The sequence below is a fragment of the Halichoerus grypus genome, chromosome 5 (genome assembly GCF_964656455.1).
Source record: "Halichoerus grypus chromosome 5, mHalGry1.hap1.1, whole genome shotgun sequence".
Taxonomy (NCBI): Eukaryota; Metazoa; Chordata; class Mammalia; order Carnivora; family Phocidae; genus Halichoerus; species Halichoerus grypus.
The window spans coordinates 130,485,171-130,509,761 of NC_135716.1; the positions used below are offsets into that span (position 1 = coordinate 130,485,171).

The following is a 24,591-nucleotide window of genomic DNA, read 5'->3' on the forward strand; positions in this document are numbered from 1 at the left end:
TATTTCCTGCATTTTTGCTCTGTTTCTTCTTTTGGTTAATGGCTTAAATACTTTCTCAAAGCAGTCTTTCTTAAGCTTCCTATCTCTGGTTGTTTCCTCTTATTATTTGCTACCTTAGCTCATTTGTTTCCTTCATAGTGCCTACCCTAATTTATAATTGTTTTCCCTTCTTTGTTTACTTCTTTCTTTTCTGTACTTGAACAAGGGCAGAGACTGGCTTGATCTTGTCCATCCTTGTCTTTACCAAGCACAGAGCCTGGTACATTGCAGGTGCCAAAGAAATGAGTGAAGGTGTGATGGAGCGAAGGTGTTGTTGTGAAGAGGAAGTGAGATAATTCAGTGCATCTTTAAGCACCTAGGTCGCGCTCAGTAAATATCAGTATTCTGTCCCTTTTCTTTACCAGGGCTTTCCAATCAATCTACACCTCTTCTTTACATTTCCTTGCTTGAGGTACACTGATGTGATTCCCTATCACATAGAAACGTCCTAGGAATCTAAACTAAAAGGTAAAAATAGTGAAACAGAGGGAACAGAAGAGGTTACTCTTGGCTTTGATACATTTGTCTTTTCTACATCTGTGCTTTTGCGGATTATGTACTGACATCTTCACATGACCTTTCCTGTGCCGAATTTGGAGATTTGAATCAGCTAACAAAACAAATTTCTTATTATCTCTTCCTATAGGTTATGCAGTATCTTTGAATTTGTCTTGAGCAGTGGTGTTGCAAAATTATTTGACTATTTTATTGCGATTTCCTCTTATTATTTAAAAAAATGAGTGGAAAATGAAAATATAAATATGCATAAACTGGGAAAGAAAAGGTCAGGGTGAGAATACAATTAAGGCAAAGGTGAAAACAATTAAGCATATAATGGATGGTTAACATTTAGTTGTTTTGGGCATGTTGAAATTAAATTGATTAATAGTGTCTTTATAAAAGAAAAGAATGAATTTAAAGAACAGCATGAAGTGCTAGAATTTATTATCAAGTATTATGCCTAAAAGTTTAGGCATAATTATGAAATTTATATCAGTTTCTCTCTGTGGAACAGAATTCCACTCTAATATCCATCTCTTGCATGTTTGACTTTCTTATGTATTTTTAGTCTGATTTTGTCTGAAAGTAGCAGATTGCTCGTGGAGCATGCTCCTCCGCGCCCCGCTCCCCCCCCCCCGAAGATGGACAAACCCACTCCCTGAGTTTACTTATGAGGAACTTAGGACTCAGTGAGGTGAAGAAACTAGTCCCACAAGTTGCCTCTGTTCTTCCTCATCAGTTGCCTGAATAAATTTAGAGGCGAGGTCTGCAGGCAAAGAGACCAGTGTTTATTTATAAGTAATCCTTCACAGTTTTGAACTAATACTCATTTATAAATGGTGTCTGTTTTGGGATGGGAAATATTTACCAGTGGACAGCCAACAGTTCTAGATGCACAAGAAGAAAGACCCTTAAGGAGTCTTTCGTTTTGATTTCTTCTTGGTTAATAATCCCCTCATTGGCTACAGGGTGTTTATTTCAGTTTTTTTTTTTTTTTTTTTTTTAGAAGAAGAATAAAGATCAACTAGTGGAGACCACACCTTGTGTTTCTAAAACAATGTTACTTTAATGAATCAGGTCCAGAAGAATTTTTCTGACTCTCCTACAATCCTGACCTGCTCCTTAACTCTTGCCAAATTGTTCTGGAATATGCCTCTGCACTTTGATACATTTACTCTTTAGATTTGGTGTGTCCTGAGGTCACTGAAGTTGGCCGAGTTCTTAATATTGCTCTGGATTTGCAGAATAAATTTTAGAGTTCTGCCCATATTTCCCAGCATTTAATCCCCCACAGACTTATCCCTATTTTTCTTTCATTACCCACTTCCCTCAAGGCAAATACCATCCTCATTGCACGAGACTTATTTCAATTTCTCAGCAGCCATATGTGACTAGTGGTTACCTGATAGTACAGAAGGTTCTATTGAACCTGCTCTGGAGTATCCCTATCTTCACTAGACTTCCCACCAGTTTCTTTCAACAGATGACTACCTGATCAACAAATGAGCAGCCCAGATTGGAATGCATCAATGACCACACAACTCAAGCTAAGTCTTAGTACAAATGTCCTTGACATTTTTCTCTTTTCAGTTAATGGTGCATATCGTTGTTTTCCAAACTCTTTCACAAGGCTTACAAAATCCATCATGACCTTTACCATTTGTCTAACTTCATCATTCCTTTCCCTTGAACTGTATTCTTCTCAACTACTTTACATTTCTTGACTCCAATTTTAAACTTGCCATTCCTTGTCTGGAATATTCCTCCCTTCTCATCAATGTCTCAAGTACTTTCTGGTGCTGTGGAACACTTTAAAAGGAGGTGCTCAATCCCTTTGGACAACTTAGAAATGTGTGGCTAATTTAATGTTGCTTGACTATTCATATCATTCAACATCAGAAAGCAATTTGGGGCATAGGGAGAATGTGGAACTGCATTTTGTACATGGAAAATTATGAAATGCCAAACTTTTTAAGTGAAGAGGTCTCAACCCTAGGGACTTAAACTGTTCCAAGTGTTTTGTAAGAAACAGACATTTTGTATCTTTATCTGTAGGCGTGTGTGTGTGTGTGTGTGTAACTCACTCCCATCACTAAAAAATGTCCTCTTGACCCCTATACCCCACACCTGAAGAGACAATGGAGGAGCTCTGCGGATAAAGTGCAGATTCAAACTACATTTGAATCTATTCCAATATTTAACTTTGAGACGGTATTTCAGTACTAGCAGAGCCTTTGAGAAACATGCTCTAAACATCCTTGCTTATCTTTTGTGATCTCTAGCTAGAGGAAACCTTTGGGAAGGAGAACCATCCACAGCAAGAGTAGGGTTGTCAGGAGCAGCAGAGACACCTGACTCTTGCCTGGTTAAGAGCATTTAATGATGAAGCCAAATCATAGCAAAGAATGCCAGAGAGTTGGGACTACCTGCACTGAAGATGTCTCCTAGTACTAGAATATGTTAGTACTAACATTTGAACTGATATCAAATGTGAGCTTACACCTCACCTACACTGTCTCTTCATTATCTCCCTGTCTCCATGTTTGGGGCGCAGAGACCGAGGACAAAAGTTTCTGCAGGAAACGTCTTCACTTTATGACAGAAGTACAAGGATCTTTTTCTGGCATGTTTACTCAAGACTGGATAATTTACTCTGAGGCACATGTTTCAGATTGATAAGAAAATGGAAATGAAATTTAGATTCTTAATATACTTATAGTTGCAATACCATCCTGAAAATGCAGTAAATATAACAAAGATTTCACAAATCCCATTCAATAGATCCCAATTTGACCAAGATCAGAATATTCATCTTAATTTTCAGACATTTGAACCAAGAATTCATAATCTTAATTAAGCCAAGAATGTAGACTGACTTGAGAAATCACTCACAATTCAGATTAAATGCCTCTGATCATTTTTCTTTCTCAGTTCATACAAGGTCTGCTTCAGTAAAACATGCTTATCTGTTTCTGTATAATTAAAAAATATCCCATTCAGGAATGAAGTACGTAAACAAAAATAATCAGATACACTAGCTAAACTATTGCATATGAAGTTGTACCAGTTTCCATTCTTGGTGATTAGATCGTGTCCCTCCACTTTCTTTAAATATCACAAAAATGAGTGTAAATTAGTATGCAGCTATTTTCAAATTAATGGTAACATATAAATCTCCATGTTCAATTTTGCAGGGAGTGTTGGTTTTGCCTAACAGTCATTACTGGCCCCCCAGGCAGTAAAGCATGGCCCAGGCCCTGTCTCAGGCATTACAGGAAAACCCTACTATTCCATTACACTCACTATGTCCAGAGTCCCGATGAAATCCACAGTTGTGTCCTCTGGCACTTACAGTATGTTTTGATGACTATGAAATATTTTTAAAAACATTTTGTTTCTTAGGATTCTCAAGCACAATCACCCATCCTAGCAAAACAGAACAAGCCATAGCATGTATAAATATAAATTTTTAGAACATGTATACACAGATAAATAAACACAAGTGTATGGAGTATAACTGTTTCTAAATGATACCATGCTGCTTCTTTTAGTTGCCTGGACTCAACATTGATGTAAGCAATTCACGACCCCATCAGCTTTAATGAGTCTCAGCAATGCAACCTGAAACTCAACAATCCTGTCTCCAGCCGTGTGAGAGACTCTGTTTGTGTATTGTCTAATGCACAAGTTGAGTTATTTTTCTAAACATATGATGTTCCCCTTTACTTTCAGAAGGCGAGAGAAAATAAATTTGTCAAGCATCTACCTTAGCTTAAACATGGTGCTAGATATATCGACACATGATATCATGTGCCATTCTAACAATGGCCTTGAGAGTCACAATTCTTATCGCCATTTTTACCAGTGAGGAAACTAAGTCATACGGCAGATAACCGACTTGACCAAGAACATACTACCGAGGCAAGGAAGCAAACCCAGGTCTGGGACCCAGGAGTTTATTCCTTTTCTAATTTATCATGCTACTTCTGGTCACTGAAACCCTTCTTATGTCGTTACACTTGGAATGAAAACGTCTCAAGGACATACAGGGGCAAATCAATGAATGAAAGTAAAATGTAGCAGGACCTGAAACATAAGACCTGTGACCACGCATACCTGATTCCTGGAGCAAAAATAGTCAGGACCCCAGCCAAGGGCGCTGGGACTCAGGTCTGGGCCTCAGTCCTAGTGGAAGTAGGAACTTCACACAGGAAAACGAAAGCAGAAACCCAGGTGCCCAGGCTGTGCTGGCCAGATCTCCGCGAATGCCCCGAGCCCGTACACAGGACATGCGATCTTCAAAAGGTCATTACAGGTTTTTTTCATGCACTTCCATAAGTCAAGTACTTTAAAAGATAAAGATAGCTTTCTGTGAAGAAGGAACTGCTGCTTTGTGATGTCTCTTTTTAATTTAACATGAAGCAAAAGGTAACAATACAGACCTAGACCTGCTCAGTCTCATCGGTAGATGAGAGCGTCAACGCTTTCTAAAAAAACAACACTTTTATGCCAAATCAAGTCAGATTAGGTTGTATAAGATCTGTTGTCCCATGACTCCGAGTCCTTGGAAAGCATCCCAATTTCATCTATTAGAGTCACTCTCTCTGGTTTTCGTATGCACGGGCACACACCTGGTGGGCAGAGATGCAGTCTGAATGAGAGATCAGGCATTTTGTAGTAAAGGCCACATCCCATGCCAAGAGCAAAATCTCTCATGTGCTGCTTTTCACAAAATTGCAAAGCTGTAAGGACAACATTAAATGAAGGATCTGCAGCAGGGTGACGGGGTGCATTTTCAAAATCAGCTTTTGTGTTTCATTGTTATCAGTCTCTCCAAGTTAGAAGGGGCCATGTTTGATTTGTTTTTCAGCTCAGAAAACATAAAAATTGTGTCATAGAGAGATACAAGAAATAACAGGGAAATTAAGCAAAGACTTTGAAGTCAGGCTTCCTGGGTTTGAATATAGCATCAGCCAATAGCTAACTATGTGTCATTTAAGCTCTCTGAGTTTGGGGGTTTTCACCTGCAAAAGTACCTCAAAGAGTTAATGTAAAGGATAAATTAGATAAAGCACCAAGTATATAGTTAGTACTAAAAAATCAGTACTTGTTAATATTCTAGTACTATCTTCATAGTGGTAGAGATTTTAATATTAATCGATATGCCATGCACAGTGTTAGTTCCCTTATATATATTATCTGTAATTTGTATAACAACCACAGCCAGAAACCATGACTAAATAGATGTTTCTCATTACATTGTGTTAAGTGGATTGGAGAAAAAAGAGTCTAGGTTCGCCTGGGGGGCTCAGTCGGTTAAGCCTGCCTTCAGCTCAGGTCATGATCCCAGGGTCCTGGGATGGAGCCCCATGTCGGGCTCCCTGCTCAGCGGGGAGCCTGCTTCTCCCTCTCCCCTGCCCCTCTCCCCTGCTTGTGCTCTCTCTCTCTCTCTCTCTCTCAAATAAATAAATAAATAATTTTTAAAAAAGAGCCTAGAGACACAGGGATGAATCAAGAGGCTACTAGACTGGTTCAGATGGGGAGTTCTCATGAAGATGGTGGTAGTGAGGAGAAGGAAAAACCACTTAGGATTTGGCATTTGGAGAACAAATGTTGGCTGTGATGGCAAGCAATAGCAAGGATTTAAATAATAAGCCTTTTTATTTAATCTCTCTGACTAAAATCCGCTGATGATAGAGCACTGACTTGACAGAATATTCAAATGAAGAGGTAAGACTGTAAAAAACATATCCAAAAATGACACACTAGGTAGCATTTGTCTTCTTCATTCAGTACCAGCAGATACTTTTTTGAGCATCTGCTGTATTTCAGATACAGTGCTAGGCATTTGGTCTATATAATAAGACTTGGAATACACAATAAAACTTGACCAACTCAAAGATATGTAGAGAAATTATAGCCAGACTTATCTGGATGTTTCGGTTGTAAATAACAACAACAAAAAGCACCTCAGACTGGTTTTAGAAAAGGACATTTATTGCTGAAATAACTGAAGGGTCTGGGATCTTGGTGCTCAGATGACATATGGACGATCTGGGTTTTTCTGGATTTTTTGCTTTGCCTTCTTCTGCATTGGTTTTATTCACTGGAGTGTTGTCTTTTCATGGTGGCAAGATGACCAGTAAAAGCTCCCGGCTGCCATCTTTACTAGTTAGGCAACTCCAGGAGAAAAAAAAAAAATTTTTTTCAACTTCTCACAGCTTCTTAATAGTTCTAGCAAATATTGGTGATGGAGATATTCGCCCGGTGTTTGGATCACATTTCCCTTCTTGAACTAATTACTATGGCCTGGGGTTGGCCCTAATGAACCTTAGAGACCTGAAGAAAGGGAAGTTACTCCAGATAGGATGATTGAAGTATTATTACCAGAATTCAGAAGAATGAATTGGGTGATCAAAAATTACAAATGTTAATCATACTATCCAATTGATTCAAGCAAGGTTCCCTTTTGTTGCAAGTAACAGAAATCAATCTTAAACTAGCTTAAGCCAAAATGGAATTTGTTATAAAACCTCATGGAATCCAAGAGCAAGGAACGTTATCAGGACCTCACAAGGAACTGAAATGAGGAAACAAAATTAATTGGCATTACACCTGCTTTCCCCGTAACCCTCTCTATCTCTCTCTCTACTGATCTATCTCTCCATCTATATTTGTAAGCATGTTTTAGTCTTTATTTTTCTCTGCACAACTTCTGTATTTGGGATATGTCTCATTCTTTGCCAAATGTCTGTTTCTTAGTGCACATGACTATCTCACAATAAACTCTTCTGGAATTTATATCTCCTTGGTTTCAACCACTCAAAAAAGACCAAATACCTTATCTCACTCTCAATTCAAAATTTATGAAATACAATCTTATTTGTCAGACTTGGATCTGATGACCACTCTGGTCCAACCAAATGTGGTACACAGCCTGGGTTAAGCCCACCTCTGCATAAAGGGGTAGCTCTTGGAAAAAAGAAGCTATTGCAATGTGGATAAAATACCAAAAGCAGTCTACTACAACAACGCCACCAACTTTACTGAAAGAAGATCTTGTTCTTGCTCTAAAACTCATCTTCATCTTCTGGACCTTAGTAAATATGCAAAGTGATAATCACACAACAATATAAAAAAAAGGGCCAGGCAGAGCCTCCAGTAAGGAAATCCAGTATCGAAATCAATGCTGCATGTTTGGCAGCCTGGCCGGATATGTTGGGAGGATATACAGCAAGAGAAAACCCCAATAACTACTTATTTACTTACTTACTTACTTACTTACTGGTAAGCTGCAAGTTGCGGAGAAAAAGTTAATCCATTCTAAAGAATGATTATTCACTTCCCACAAATATTCTAACATATCGTCAGGGGTTAATGAAGCAGATCAATGAGGCAAAGTTGCTTTCCTCAAAGATTCACAGAAGAGTTAGGGAGACAGACAAGTAAACCAGTGATTGAAAAATAGCTATGATAAGTGCTCAAAGGGGGTATCTCAGAATGTTCCCGATTTTCAGAGGAACAAACATCCTGCTTCAAGGAGTGTTTGCTAATTTACTAGGGCTGTCATAACAAAATACCGTGGAATGGTTGATTTAAACAACAGAAATTTACTTTTTCACAGTTCTGGAGGTGAGACTTCCAAGATTAACACGTTGGCAAGTTTGCTTTTTCCTGTGGCCTCTCTCCTTGGCTTGCCAGCAGCCTCCTTCTTGCTGTGTCCTCACGTGGTCTTTTCTTAGTGTAAGTGTATCTGTTGTCTCTCTGTGTGCCCAAATCTCCTCTTCTCGTAAGTACACCAGTCCGATTGGGTTTACCCTAAAGACCTCATTTAACCCTAACTATTTCCGTAAACTCCCTATCTCCAAACACAGTCACATTCTGAGGTACTGAGGATTAGGGCTGTAACTTATGAATTTAGGGGAGGGGGAACACACTTCAGTCCATACCAGAGAGAACGACACACTTTCCGGAGGAGCAATATCTGCTGCAATCTTAAAAGATAAGGTAAGAAAGGGTATGACTCTGCAAAAACAAAGGTATAAAAGCAAGAGTGAGCATGACTTATCTATGGAATTTTAAGTAGTTTGGTAAGGGTAAAACTTAGGATACATATGAGAGGTTGGAAATCGGTAAAGATGAAGTTGTACATATAATTAGGGATTGAATTATAAAAGGTATTTTATACTGGGGTATATTGCATGGGGGTGGGGTTAAACTATGGTAACAAATATGCCTCAAAATCTAATACACATTTTTGTATTCAAACACAGCAAAACACAACAAAGATTTATTTCTCCCTCTAATAACAGTCCAGGGTGGGTGTTACAGATCCACTAGGAGCTCTTTTTCACACAGTGGCTCAGGGGCCAGATTGCTTTCATGTTAAGGGTCTAAACTATGTGTCAAGGCTGGGGTGCTATGTCCAGCATTTTCTCTTTAAGGTCTGAACCAGCAAGTAGCACGGTTCACTTGTGCTTTTGCTGAGAACTAGTCATATGACCTCTTCTGGTTGCTGGGTTATGGAGGTTATGATATCGTAAGGGAGGTTGCGAGTAAAAGACTTTCATGGACATAATTCCATTATGGAAAACATTTTGTACATAGGAGCTCTATCAGTCTTGTAAGTCATACTAAAGAATCTGGGTTTAGGCTCTCTGCTTCTCCCCGTTTGACAGACACCGCATCTTCTGGTGCAGTGTCAGCCGCATCCCGGAGACCCGATGGTAAAAGTCGGAGGAAACGGATTTGGCCTTATTGGGCATCTGGTCACCAGGACTGCTTTTTAACTCTGGTAAAGTGGATATTGTCGCCATCAGTAACTCCTTCATTGACCTTAACTACATGGTCTACATGTTCCCATATGATTCCACTCACGCCAAATTCCACGGCACCATCAAGGGTGAGAACAGGAAACTTGTCATCAATAGAAAGCCCATCTCCATCTTCCAGGAGCAAGATCCAACCAAAATCAAATGGGGTGATTCTGGTGCTGAGAATGTTATAGAGTCTATTGGGGCTTTCACTACCATAGAGAAGGCTGGGGCTCACATGAAGAGTGGGGCCAGGAGGGTCCTCACCTCTGCCCCTTCTGCTGATGCCCCCATATTTGTAGTGGGTGTGAATCATGAGAAGTATGGCAACTCCTTCAAGATATCCAGCAATGCCTCCTGCACCATCAACTGCTGGCCCCTCTAGTCAAGGTCATCCATGACAACTTTGGCATTGTGGAGGGACTCATGGCCACAGGTCATGCCATCACTGCCACCCAGAAGACCTTGGATGGCTCCTCTGAGAAGCTGTGGTGTGATGGCCCAGAGGCTGCCCAGAACATCATCCCTGCTTCTACTGGCACTGCCAAGGCTGTAGGCAAGGTAATCTCTGAGCATGGGAAGCTCACTGGCATGGCCTTCCATGATCCTAATCCCAATGTGTCAGTCATGAATCTGACCTGCCGCCTGGAGAAAGTGGTCAAATACAATGACATCAAGAAGGTGGTGAGCAGGCATCGGAGGGCCCCCTCAAGGGCATCCTGAGCTATACTGAAGACCAGATTTTCTCTAACAGTGACTTTAACAGTGACACCTGCTCTTCCACCTTCAATGCTGGGGCTGGCATTGCTCTCAATGACCACTTTGTCAAGCTCATTTCCTGGTATGACTATGAAGAGGGCTACAGCAACCAGGTGGTGGACGTTACAGTCCACATGACCTCCAAGGAGTAAGAGCCCCCTAGACCATGAGCACCAGTGAGAGCAAGAGGAAGAGAGAGGCCCTCAGCTACTGGAGATTTCTTGCCCCAACTCATCCTCCAATACACTGAGAATCTCCCAACCTCCAGTTTCCATACCAGACCCTCTGAAGAAAGGAAGGGGCTGGGGAGCCCTACCTTGTCATGTATCATCAATAAAGTATATCAATAAAGTATACTGTATCCAGCCAAAAGAAGAAGAAAAAGAAGAAGAAGAAGAAGAAGAAGAAGAAGAAGAAGAAGAAGAAGAAGAAGAATCATCTGGGTTTTATACTGAGAAAGAGGGAATGACTTTGGGAGTTTAAACAGGAATGACATGACTAAATTTTCACTTTATTTTTTATTTATATATTTCTTTTTTCAAGTTTTTAAATTTCAATTTAAAAATGTAATGCTGGTAGCACCATAAAGAAAGGACTTGTGGGGTAATATTATAAGCAGATATAATATGAAGGAGGCTATTTTGGCAATTCTGGCAAGTGGTTCTGAATTAAGCAGTGCCGGTAGGGGTGGAGAAGATGGGGCAGATTCCAACAATATTTCAGAAATAGATTCACCATGACTCCTGACCGATTTTTTATGAGAGAAGAGGAGGAAAATTCTAGGTATCTTGTGATTTCTGGCTTGAGTGAATGAGGAGATCTTGGTAACATTAAATGAGGAGGAATGGGTGTGGGAAAGGCTCAGTCTGAAACATACTGAGTTTGAGACTTCTGCGGGATCTCCAAATGGCAGTATCCAGTGAGTTGTTGTATATGTAAATTACACTTATCAGGAGAGAATATGAGGCTTCAAATAGATTTTATATTATTACAGTGATGATGAGAGGTAGTTGAAATTTCATATGAATGGGGTCATCCATAGTAATCATAGATTTATGTAATGACATAAGAATGTTGATTTCCAAATTCCACTTTAAACCAAAAAAGGGTTTTAGGTAAAAAAAAGAAAAAGAGTTTAAATAATGTCAAGTTATGAAATCAGTAGGTTATTTATTTCATTAAGTATGTAATGGCAAAAAGAAAACAAAAAGTTCCTGCCAAATGTCAGATTCAAATACTATAAGAAGAGAACCATCATAAAACAGAAAATCATTACAAATAAGAGGGGAGGTTTTCTGAACTTGAGAAGGCTTCATGCATGAGTACTGCCATTATTATATGTACAGTCAATGAAGTACACATTTAATTAATAACCCTATGTTCTCCTAAGTATCTATCACGTTTGTTGATAAAACTAGAGGTGACCAATTTTATCCTTCCTGGCAAATAACCAGCCCCTTTCTGGAAGCCCTGAATTATTTATATTTATATTTTCATTAACCTGTTAACTCAAGGATTGTCTCAATGTAATTACTAGTGGATTAAAATGATCACGTGATCCCTGAGTGAGAAATATGAACGAAAGACCCCAATGAAAGACCCTATTAGGTGATTGTTAAAAAAATGCCAAATAAACAACTAAATAATAACCAGATGTTAGAAAATGCTTGAAATTTCTTTAGATGATATTACTAAATTCAGGGAATGAAAATGTAAAATGTTTTTAAAGTATGGCAAAATACTAATATTTCCTTTCAGTTAGGATCATTAGGGTGAATTTTGTAAATCATCACCATAATTTTAGTAAGGCTTACTTACAGATTATACTTGAGTTTAAGTGTACTGAGAAATTCTACAGTGATTTGACTTTTGCCCTGTCTAATCTGGTGCTCCAGCTCAAGTGTGATGCTTGGGTACTGACTCTTACATTTGATGTGTTACCTTTTTATCCCCTTCTGAGGTCTGATTTCTATTTTTATTTCTATATCACAAAGTGTTTTAAAGAAGCCTTTTGCTAAAATGCATCCAGATCCTCCCCTATTCTTTTTAAAGGAGGAGGGATATATATAGTATTTCAAAATAGATATCTGTAATCCAGACTGCAGAGTCTTTTCATTATAGAATTTGAGTTTGGCTCCAAAATGTCAACTTTCATGTCAAAGTTAAAAGCCAATACCTTGAATAAGGGTTAACTCTTAGCCAATTTTGATAGGAATGAAATTATAGAACTAAATTGTTATTATTTTTAATAATATAAAAGCGAAATTGTACTTGAAATCAAAACTAGTCAATTGTTTTATATGATGCATAAGTATAATAAACAATGATTAACTTTTATGTCTTTAAAAGTGTCCTTCATTTGCATATTTTATATTTAATTAACCATGGAAAATAATAAAGAAACATCATGGATTTCTTTAGTGGACATAGAGAGTCACTAAACTATTTAAATAGGCTTTTTGGGTGATGGGGGTTGACCAACTTCAAATTGAACTGAAGATATCTAAAAGGCAATCTCGAGTACATCCACGTTTGCAAGATCTTCACCTAATAATTCCTTTTGATGTTCTCCAGAAATTTAACTGATCCCTTTTGCATAACATACTGGTTGTGGATTATGTGGCTTAAATTGACATCCACATGCTAAGGACTTCCAAGTCTCTCTCCTATTTGGACTTCCCACCTCTATAGCCAACACCTGGCAGGACATCACAGTCAACTTAACCTCACTCATAACCGGCTTCCCAAAGCCTGCTTCTTCCCTGGGGCTCCCCATGCCCTGGCCACCAACCTGGGAATCATCCTGGATGACCTGCCCCTCCTGTCATTATAATCACATAAGCCAATTCTGCCTCTATTTAATGTCCTCAAATCCGCCCATTTGTCTCTTTCCTCATTGCAGCTAAATTAGTTCAAGCGCTCTTATGTTATGGCTTATTCTAATCTTTCTTGCTGCCCCCAGCCTTGTTGCTCCCACCAACCCTCAGCTTCGCTCACCAAATCTATTCACTGTGTAGCTAAAGTCACCTCTTCTTCACATCATTTCCCCATGCTGCAGCCAGAGAGATATTTCCAAAGCATAGAAATAATCTTGGCACTTTTCTGATTAGAAGTTTTAAGAATTTCTCATTTCTCCCAGAATAAAGTACAAACTTACTAGCACCACATATATGATCTTTAAAAATTGGGGCCCCTTATAGCTCTATTCTATTATTTATTTAGTTCCTAAATGTACCAGGCCCCTCTACAGCATTTTGGACTTTGTTGAGTGTTGTCCCCACCTCAAAACCTCCACCCACTGCCTTATCTTCCACTCTCTTTAAGGACTTAGCCTTGATTTTATTTCCCTGGTGAATTTTTCCTGACCAACCGAGGTTGGATTTTATATTCTTCCCATCTATTCCATCAGCACTCTGTTCTTACCCCAACGTTCTACTCCTCACATCATATTTCAATAATTAGTTTATTTATCTCTCTTCATGTACTTCAAGCTCCTTAAAGTCCTCATTGGGAGCAGGAACTGTTCTTTTTTTTTTTTTTTTTTAACCAGTGCCTCCACAGTGTCTAGCACCAGCCTTGAAATACAGTAGGCACTTAGTTAATATTCACTGATTGAATAAATGGAAACTAATTAGATGTTCTTTACATAGAAGTGACAAGTGCATACATTTGATCGTTGGCTGTAAACATGATTCTATCCTAGTAAGGATTCCTTTACTGGTTTGTAATTGACACCAAAATGGGCCCAGGGGAATCTAGGAGCAACAGGAAGCAAAGAAACCAAGGGCTTAGGGTAAGAGTTTCTAAATAGAATTGTGGGTGGGCATCAAGAGCAAACTGCCTTCAAATCTAGGACCTAGGTTGGCTCTAGTTCCTAATACACAAACCTGACTTATTAATGCTGAATAAAGAAGGCTTTTAAGGTGAAAAAACGATGGTTAGTCTCAGGGTCAATGGACAAATTACAGTTGCTTTGTTTTTCCTTGGTTCAAAACCAGCTCCTAGGCTATATCCATGCTCCATACATTTTCACCAGATCCCTCTTCTACTCACTAGAAGGTGACCTTTGGCAGGTTACTAAATTTCTTTTTTTTTTTTTTCAGATGGAAAAAACAGAGATAATAACACCTGTTCATTACTGCCAGGAATAAATCATATAAGGAAATTGCCTGAAACAATAACTGGAATAAATGTAGTTTTTTACCTTGTATCAAATGGTGTGACTTTAGAAAATTGCTGGAAGGAGCAAGCAAGTGGAGAATCTGACCATGGAAGTATGACAAAATGGAGGGAAAACCAAGAAAGTCTTCTGGTTCTTTTCTGTGCCAGCATCTGGGAAAACAGCAGTAGTGTCCTCCTAAGGACCAAGAATAGAAAAATGTGCGATGATGCATAGCAGCTGACTCTCACGTCAGAAGGAGTTGTTTTTCTTCAGGCTTTCATTGTGCATTTGGAAGTGTCTAGGAATAAAGTATGACCTGTGCTTTCTATGTTCTGATGACTTAGTCTGAGGTTGCCTGCGATAGAGGGGACCAAGCCCATGTAAGTCCCATAAACGATTCAGGGTCTGGCCATTACACACAGCACCTTTATTAGTTGTGCTCTCTTGTGTAATAAATCTCGTACGCTGAAAGAAAATACATGTTGCATTGTAAGTGCTAACTTAATTTGTTAGAGTTATGACATTAGAATATATTTCACACCAAATAAGTGATGTTTATTATATAGTTTACAGAGAAATGTTATATGATCTCTCAGAAACACTGAGCTAACAGGTATCTTTTCTGACACTAAATACAAACTACATGAGCTTTTACCAACTGCAGCCCTGAATTTCCAACTGCCACAAGTGATTTTCTCCTACTATGCCTCCTCACCCAAAACTCATGTATTTATAAGCATAATCTTCCTCTCTATGTTACACTGAGACCAATTGCAGTCTCTAATCCTACTTTCCATGATTTAAATGACACCTACCTCTACATGATTTGAATCGATTTTGATCTCTACTATTTTTAAGTCCTTTCATTTTGGTTTTAATTATGTTCCATTAGCCAACATAGAGTACATCATTAGTTTTTGATGTAGTGTTCAATGATCCATTAGGTGCATATAACACCCAGTGCTCATCACAGCACGTGCCCTCCTTAATACCCATCACCTCTGCAAATTTATTACACATTGGTCTGTTCTCAAAAAACTTGATGTTTTCACATCCTAACCCCAACCAAGCTTCTCACTTTTCATTGAAAAGACCATGTATCTCTGCGACTTCGTGTTAATCGCTTTTCTTAGCTTCTCTTCTATCCCTTTCAAACTGGCAAATTTTAATTCCTAGTTCTATTATCTCCTCTTCTGTAGTCTTTTCTTTTTTTTTTAAGATTTTATCTATTTATCAGAGAGAGAAGGCATGAACAAGCAGGGGGAGCGGCAGGCAGAGGGAACACATGCAGGGGGAGTGGGAGAGGGAAAAGCAGACTCCCCACTGAGCAGGGAGCCCAATGCAGGGCTCGATCCCAGGACCCTGGGATCGTGACCTGAGCCGAAGGCAGACGTTTAACCGACTGAGCCAGCCAGGCGCCCCTCTTCTGTAGTCTTCTTTGAATATTTTGGTAGTTACCACTTTCCACACCATCTCTTCACTCCCATGGGTCGCTGAACTTAACAATACCACTGAAAGTATCTGTGTATGAATATTCTGAACTCCTAAAGGCTAGAAGCAGGTCACATTTATATTGATATTCCTAGTACAAGCCAGTATCTCTCTAAAAATATTTATGAAAGAGTACCCAATTCTTTATAAAATATTGTAAAAGCAAACACAAGCAATAAAACTGAGCCAAAACAACAAAAAAAGAATGTGCTAAAGATAAAACTTTTACACTGAATTGTCATATTAATAGAACCTGGAATTTTGCCTTAATAGGTATTAGGGTCTGTCTGAATTGATCCAACTGATTTTTCAATATTGTGCATGACAATTCAGCATAAAAGTTTTATCAATAGTACATTCCTTTTTTGGGGGGGGTGTCCCTGAGCTGCCCTTGGTTTTGGTGTCAGTCGGGTCACCCAGCTAGTGACCAGCCTACTTTCATTAGAGAATCCTGTATATAGTGAATAAAATCTCTCTATTAAGCCATCTGAGTTTAAAAAAAATAATAATAATAATTTAGGCTAAAATGCCAAATGACGGAAAAATAATTTTTTGTTGTTTCTGCTTATAATAATAACTGAGCAGAAAGACTAGGCAAAAGGAAATGAGAAATGCCCTCACTTAGTCTAAATTAGAATACCTAGGTGAAAATTAGAGGAGGAAGTAAAGAAATATTTAGATTTGGTTGTGTATTATAAATATGTGCAAACAAAAGTGCATCTCTTATGTCACCTACAGTGAGAAATTTCTGAAATTAGCTCCCAGAGCCTCTTATTAACCCATTCCTGTCTTTAATGTGCTTCCTTCCAATGTTTTTATTCTTTTTCTCAAATCTCCTAGATGCTTTCTTGCGCTTGACTTTAGGATCAGGGCATCTTGGTGGGTCATAATAGACACAGTCTTCTCCCTTTATCTCTGGTTTAAAGTATAAACCACATGTTTATATAAAGCACATCTGGTGATTAACAAGTATCTTAAAGAGCCAAGAAGAGAAAGTTGAAAGCTGCTAGGTCAGAAGAGGTCAATTTGAGGAAGCAGTCATTCTGACAGCTGACATTATGGCTTGTAATGGGCTGGGCCAGCTGTGTCTTATGGAAGTTTTTTTTCTGTTGTTATGGCTGCTTCTGTCAGGACAGCAGGTCTGGAGAGTGTTTTAGAAGGCTTGCTTTTCATAATCCAAATGATAAATCATCTTATGTAACTATTAACTTTATTTACATCTTCACACTGATGTAGGCAGATTCTCTGGATAATATTACATGGATGGCCTGTATTCCCATATTTATGGAGACACCTATTTGGCCCTACAGTCAGTCCATGAGCATTTTTATCGTTCAATATTTTAAAGTCCTATGCTGGTGATGGATGGGCCAATTTTGCTGATGTGGGAAAGAAGCAGGGAGAGACTGAGTTTCTCAAGAGCAAACAGTTAATGTGAAGCTGCAGAGTCAGGGGACGTAAAAGATTAAAAGAAACTCTGCTTTGCCAAACTGAGTTTCCTCAACAGAAGTAGCTGAATTCCTGAAGTGAAACCAGTCACTTTGAAATATGTGTCTTATTTATGGCGCAACATTTTCACAATGATGTATATTACTCATGTGTATGCTCAGAGACACAGGACTGTGAGAGAAGAAAAGGAGTAGAATTCAATAGGCCAATTACATTGGTTAGCTTTGGTAAAAGTTTTGGTTGAGATTGTTTTGCCTTGTGGATAGTTTACTGTGTGGTCTGATGTTCCCCTTCCCAGGTAATGAAGAGTTAAGTTTTCTAATTTTTACCTGTGCTTCTGATGAACTGGGGTAATAAAATTCTGCTCTTAAGTCATAGAGACATGTATGGATCACTTAGTAGACACAATAAGCCCCTGAAAGAAAGTCAATAAAGATTTTTTTCTACCCTGATTTTCTATCAGAATTGAATTGAATCCTGTGATAAGGCAGGATAGCTACATAATGTTGGGTAAACCAATGAACACTTCTAAGCCTCACTTTTCTCCTCTGTAGAAAGAGGGTAATGATAACTTGGTCTAGAGGAAGTCAGGAGAAGAAAATGAGAATATATGTGAAGAGGTTAACACAAAGATGGTGTATAAAAGTTCTCAATAAATGGAGCTATTACTGTCACTGTGAGAATGATGAAATCTTTGAAGATTTTATTCTCAGCAACTGGAGCCATCCTATTCTTCTATGTGCCTATTGATTTATGTGCTTAGAGCATCATTTAACTTCTCAATCAGCTACCATGAAGGAGACTACTCCACCTATTGCCAACTGCTTGCAGTGTTGTTACCATTTTGGAGGATATGGCAGCAAATCAAAAAGTTAATACTTCCTTAACTTCTGAGTTAAAAAAAAAAAAAAACAACACTCTGCCATTATCCCTTCTTTTTTTTTAAAAGATTTTATTTATTTATTTGAGAGAGAGAGAATGAGAGAGAGAGAGAGCATGAGAAGGGGAGGGTCAGAGGGAGAAGCAGACTCTCCACCTAGCAGGGAGCCCGATGCGGGACTCGATCCCGGGACTCCAGGATCATGACCTGAGCCAAAGGCAGTCGCTTAACCAACTGAGCCACCCAGGCACCCCTGCCATTATCCCTTCTGAAGTCATTATTTCCAAGAATACCTAAGCACTGAAAGAAAAAGTATACAATGAGTCTCGCTATTAAAACTGAGTGGTTGTGACTTTTCTTACTCCCAGTGTTTGCTCAAGGACCAGATTGTTGCCAATGGATGAACAAAGTAGAGTCTTTGCTTCTTAAGCGGTCATTCTCTCCTTTCATGTTCATAACACCTGTTTATTTGGCATTTGTTATGTGCTGGTCCCAGGCAAATAAAAATGAATCTGAGATCATCTCTGCCCTGCCAAAAAACCATTGCATTGTTTAATGATACATATTTGGGAAAATACTGTAAATATATAAATTTATTTCAGCAAACATTGAGAAGAACATTTTTCAAAGCACAGTACTATGTGGGGAAAGATAACTAAAGGCATTTCCTGATAAGCTAGATGATAGGGAAAACTCAATTAAAATCCAGGAAAATTAGTGATGACAACCACAGCAAGGAATAAATAAAGTGTTATGAGAACTCAGAGAAGACAGAATTTATTCCTATCACAGATGAACCTGCAAGCCTTCTTGAGGCAAAGGAAACTGCTATGGTTCTTGAAGGATGAGAATTAGTTTATTCATTCATCCATCAAGCATTTAGGAAACCATTTGTAAGTCCTAGGCACTATAATAAGTATCAGAGTTGGAGAGAAGATATAGTTTTGCCCTTCAGAAACTCATGGTCTAATTACGCAAAAGAGAGACATGTAAGCAAATAATTATAATTGGTGGATTTATAATATTAAAGTATTAATGATGTACTAATTAGATTCTAATTTAATCTAGTCTTGTTACTGAGGGAGACCCTGATTCTACTTTAAATCTACAATCATGTGGGTGTCTATGTGTGCATGTTTATGTGTATGTGTGTATAGATGGGGGACCTGGAAACTCTTCACAAGGGAGACATTTGAATTAAGTCTTGGAGAAGGGTAAGACTTCAGCAAGCTGCCCCAGGGACTGGGGACACAGGAGCCTTCCAGGTAAAGAAGGAAGGAAACTAAATTTCCCTAGAAAACTGCAAAGAAAGTGTCTGTTTTTCAAAGAAGACATACAGATGGCCAACAGACACATGAAAAGATGCTCAGCATCACTCACCATCAGGGAAAGACAAATCAAAACTACAATGAGATATCACTTCACACCAGTCAGAACAGTTAAAATTTTTTTTTTTTTTAAAGATTTTATTTATTTATTTGAGAGAGAGAATGAGATAGAGAGAGAGAGCATGAGAGGGGGGAGGGTCAGAGGGAGAAGCAGGCTCCCCCCTGAGCAGGGAGCCCGATGCGGGACTCGATCCAGGGACTCCAGGATCATGACCTGAGCCGAAGGCAGTGGCTTAACCAACTGAGCCACCCAGGCGCCCCTAGAACAGTTAAAATTAATAACACAGGATATAACAGGTGTTGGTCAGGATGCAGAGAAAAGAAACCCTCTTACACTATTAGTGGGAAGGCACACTGGTGCAGCCACTCTGGAGAACAATTTGGAGTTTCCTCAAGAAGTTAAAAATAAAACTACCCTACAATCCAACAATTTCACCATGAGGTATTTACCCAAAGGATACAAAAATACTAATTCAAAGGCATGTATGTACCCTGATGTTTATGACAGCATTACCTACAATAGTGAAATTATGGAAAGAGCCCAGATGTCCACTAACTGATGAATGGATAAAGAAGCTGTGGTATATATATCTAACGGAATATTACTCAACCATAAAAAGAATGAAACCTCTCATTTACAATGACATGGATGGAGCTAGAGAGTATTATGCTAAGCGAAATAAGTCAGTTGGAGAAAGACAAATACCATATGATTTCACTCATATGTGAAATTTAAGAAACAAAACAAATGAACATGGTGGAGGAGAGAAGAGAGGAAAACCAAGAAACAGACTCTTAACTATAGAGAACAAACTGATGGTTACCAGAGGGGAGGGGGGCAGGGGGATGGGGGAAATAGGTGATGAGCATTAAGGAGAGCACTTGTGATGAACACCCGGTGTTGTACGTAAAAGTTGAATCATTAAATTCTACACTTGAAACTAATATTGCATTGTATGTTAACTAATTGGAATTTAAATAAAAACTTGACATTGGGGAGGGTATGGGCTATGGTGAGCGCTGTGAATTGTGTAAGACTGTTAAATCACAGACCTGTACCTCTGAAACAAATAATACATTATATGTTAAAACAAAAAAAGAAGATAGTAGGAAGGGAAAAATGAAGGGGGGGAATTCAGAGGGGGAGACGAACCATGAGAGACAATGGACTTTGAGAAACTGAGGGTTCTGGGGGGGGGGGGATGGGTTAGCCTGGTGATGGGTATTAAGGAGGGCACGTATTGAATGGAGCACTGGGTGTTATAAGCAAACAATGAATCATGGAACACTACATCAAAAACTAATGATATAATGTACGGTGATTAACATAATAAAAAAATTTCAAAAAAAAGAGAGTGGAGTTTAGTGAGAGATGGAGAATGAGATCTTGTAGTGGGAATGAGCATGTGAATTGTGATCTAGACATGAAAGAGAAGAAGCAAAAACTCAGGTAGGGGCCAGATCATGTAAGTCTTTGTACTCACCAACAGGGAGTCCCTGTGATGGCTACAGTTAGCTCAGTGGCTGGAAGCTGCTGTGGGTGTCTGGGTCAACACACTATAGTCTGGTTCAATGCTGCCAGAGTTCCGATATCCCTCATCCCACTCCCAGCCAGCTATGTTGAGAATATATACACTCTCAGTTTCAGAAGCCCTGAAGCCAAAGTCTATTGGCATTTCTTGTCATACTTTGGGAGCATAAAATAACCCTTTATTTAGTTTGGAACTGTTAGCTTCATCTTTGGATATAAATGTAATTTAGGTCCGAAAATCAGAGACATAAAATAGGACTATATAGCTGGAAGCATATTTTAAACTGATAAGAGATTTCTATTTCTTGAGCAAGAGTTCAGGAACGATTTCCTCTACGCTGTGTTGCTCAAAATAGCTAACTTCGTTTGTTCTTGGGACATTAGCATATTTGTCCATATTTCATTTACTCATTCACTAATCTGTCCCCACTGGTAGAAGACAAATACTGTTTATTTTTCCCTTTCTACTGGAGTTTTCAAAGATCCAATAAATTATGGGAGATGAAGTTACAAGTTGAAAGTATTGCTTATTTCTCCATCCAGTTACTAGTAACATAAGAAGCAGCAGAGAAAAGTGCCCTTCCTTGTAAACTTCTGGGAACTTGGTAAAGAATTACCTTTCCACCTATTTCCCAGTTCACCACTCTGACATAAACACCATTTAGAAAAACTGGTTTAGGGTGAAAGCAATGTCATTTCATACAGAATGATGTGTGTCACAAAGTATTTGATTAACCAGGGTGGCCAAAGACAAAATTAATTATTTGGTCAATATTTTACTAGGTTTTTCAGTTATTACCCATTTTATTTTTAGTTACTACTTTCTATTCTCTCCATCTACACATCTGATGTTTTATATGAATGTGCTTAAATTGTAAGGTAAACTGCAAAAGTTAACCCAAAGATTAAATCTTATTTTCTCAGAAACCTGTACCTGGCCTCATTCTCGTAAGGCATGTTTGCAATAAAAGAAAAAAAAAAGATGACTTTAGGAAAAAAGAACCACTTTTTTTTAACCTCACTGTTTCTTTCAAATTGCTTTTTATAAAACCACAGCAAGATGTGACAACAGGATGATAGATAAGAACTACACAGCTTTTACCTTTTGAAAGTAAAAGGGGCCTCTGAAAATGGACTTCATATGAAAAGTGCAGAATCGAAGCACAGCTATGTCTATTAGTCTTTATTAGTACTTTATTTCATAACTTCGGATTAATCATTAAAAATACCAAAGGAGTTATATGTTTTCTAGAACAGAACAGAGCATTCTATACGAGGCCAGTTTACAAAGCTCTAGTTTACAGCTATCCTGAGGAACGGAGCTCCACAAAACCCGTGGTCTGGGGACTCTCTCAGTTCAAAGCTACTAGCAGGAGTTTTGCTTAAATCAAATCTTAGAATTGGACTCCCTAGTTCCCACATTGTTACTATGTGTGTTTTTGAAACAAAACAAAACAGAATCAGGTGTACAATAGAGGGATTCAACAATTCTATACATTACTCGGTGCTCATCAGTATAAGTGTGCTCTTAATCCCCTTCACCTATTTCACCCATACCCCCACCCACCTCCCCTGCAGGAACCATCTGTTCTCTATATTTAAGAGTCTTTTCTGGTTTGTCTCTCTCTCTCTTTCTTTTCTTTGTTCACCTGTTTTGTTTCTTGAATTCCACATATGAGTGAAATCATACGGTATTTGCCTTTCTCTGACTTATTTCACTTAGCATTATACCCTCTAGGTCCATCCATTTTGTTGCAAATGGCAAGATTTCATTCTTTTTTATGGCTGAGTAATATTCTATTGTAGATGTATACCACATTTTCTTTATCCATTCATCTATTGATGGACACATGGGTTGCTTCCATATCTTGCCTATTGTAAATAATGCTGCAATAAATATAAGGAAGCATATATCTTTTCAAATTAGTGTTTTCATTTTCTTTGGGTAAATACCCAGTAATGGAATTATTGGATCATATGGTAAGTCTATTTTTAAGTTTTTGAAGAACCTCCATACTGTTTTCCACAGTGGCTGCACCAGTATGCATTCCCCCCAACAGTGCAGAGGGTTCCTCTTTCTCCACATCCTTGACAACAATTGTTGTTTCTTATGTTTCTGATTTTAGCCATTCTGACAGGTATGAGGTAATACCTCATTGTGGTTTTGATTTACATTTCCACAATGATGAGTGATGTTGAACATCTTTTCATGTGTCTATTGGCTATCTGTATGTCTTCTTTGGAAAGATGTCTTCTGCCCATTTCTAATTGAATTATTTGCTTTTTTGGTGTGGAGTTGTATAAGTTCTTCATATATTTTGGATATTAACCCCTTCCTGGATATATCATTTGCAAATATCTCCTCCCATTTAGTGGGTTGTCTTTTTGTTTTGTTGATGGTTTCCTTTGCTGTACAAAAGCTTTTTATTTTGGTGTAGTCCCAATAGTTTAATTTTGCTTTTGTTTCCCTTGCCAAAGTCCCTCCACATCTTTTAAACACATGCTACTACATTAGCAATTGCAGTTAGATATATTTTTTAAAATCTTAATTCCAGTATAGTTAACATACAGTGTTAAATTAGTTTCAGGTGTACAATAGAGGGATTCAACAATTCTATACATTACTCAGTGCTCATTATGGTAAGAGCACTCTTAATCCCCTTCAGCTATTTCACCCATCCCCCAACTCCCCTCTGGTAACTGTTTGTTCTCTACAGTTAAGAGTCTTTTCTGGTTTGTCTCTTTTTTTCCCTTTGTTCTTTTGTTTTGGCTCTTAAATTCCACATGTGAGTGAAATCGTATGGTATTTGTTTTTCTCTGTCTTATTTCACTTAGCATAATACTCTCTAGCTCCAACCATGCCATTGCAAATGGCAAGATTTCATTTTTTATGGCTGAGTAATATTCCATTGCATATACACACACACATATAGCACATCTGAAGTTAGATATTTTTAACATGGTCAACGTGATTTATAATTTGGAATTTCTATAAAATGCAGTGGTTTCAATCATTTTCATAGGAGAAGACTACTTTTTTTCCAAATTAAATATCTCATGAAAATTATGGTACTTCTTGCCTAACAGCTGGTCTCTCAGCTTAAATGTCACCTTTCCTGGGAAGTCATTTTTATCCCATAAACTAGATTTATAATTAATTCTTCTTTTGTAACATAACTGCATGCTTTATTGAGATACACAGTAAAGCAGTAATATAATACAAGAGTAAGGCATATATTTGGTGAAGTCTGACATATTGTAAAAATGCAGTAAAACTGAAATTTAAAAAAATAATTAGTAAATGTTACAGTGTTGGTGTTGAAACATAATATACTATGATACTCAAGTAAGAACCTAGTTATTTATAATTAATTCTTGAGGGATTTTTGTTTGTTTGTTTAATGCTGTAAGTTTCTTGAGGCATAGTTATTATCTTCCTATTACCAATAGTCTCTAGCCCAGTGCCTGTGACATAATAGGGACTATACATGGTCCCTATTATGTTCTGTGTGTGTGTGTATGCAAATATATATACACACACTAAATATAGATATTTATATATATTACATATATGTATT

General features: G+C 38.2%; 1 protein-coding gene and 1 long non-coding RNA gene across 10 annotated transcripts in view; one reads left to right on the forward strand and one right to left on the reverse strand.

Annotated features, from left to right (window-relative positions):
- Positions 1 to 24,591, forward strand: part of PTGER3 (prostaglandin E receptor 3) — a 188,225-nt gene that overhangs the window by 94,168 nt on the left and 69,466 nt on the right. For 2 of the 9 annotated variants that reach the window (XM_078072911.1, XM_078072913.1), the window contains one exon: positions 14,216 to 14,606. The exons of the other annotated variants lie outside the window; for them this stretch is intronic. In XM_078072911.1, the coding sequence (XP_077929037.1) occupies positions 14,216 to 14,234 (19 nt within the window). In that variant the 3' untranslated portion in view covers positions 14,235 to 14,606. Of the gene's footprint in view, positions 1 to 14,215; positions 14,607 to 24,591 lie in introns of those variants that run through there. 9 annotated transcript variants of the gene reach the window in all.
- LOC118554064 (uncharacterized) overlaps positions 1 to 24,591 on the reverse strand; it is a 75,925-nt gene that overhangs the window by 9,933 nt on the left and 41,401 nt on the right. The window contains exon 2 of the long non-coding RNA XR_013448118.1: positions 14,317 to 14,469. This is a non-coding gene — a long non-coding RNA (uncharacterized LOC118554064). The remainder of the gene's footprint in view (positions 1 to 14,316; positions 14,470 to 24,591) is intronic.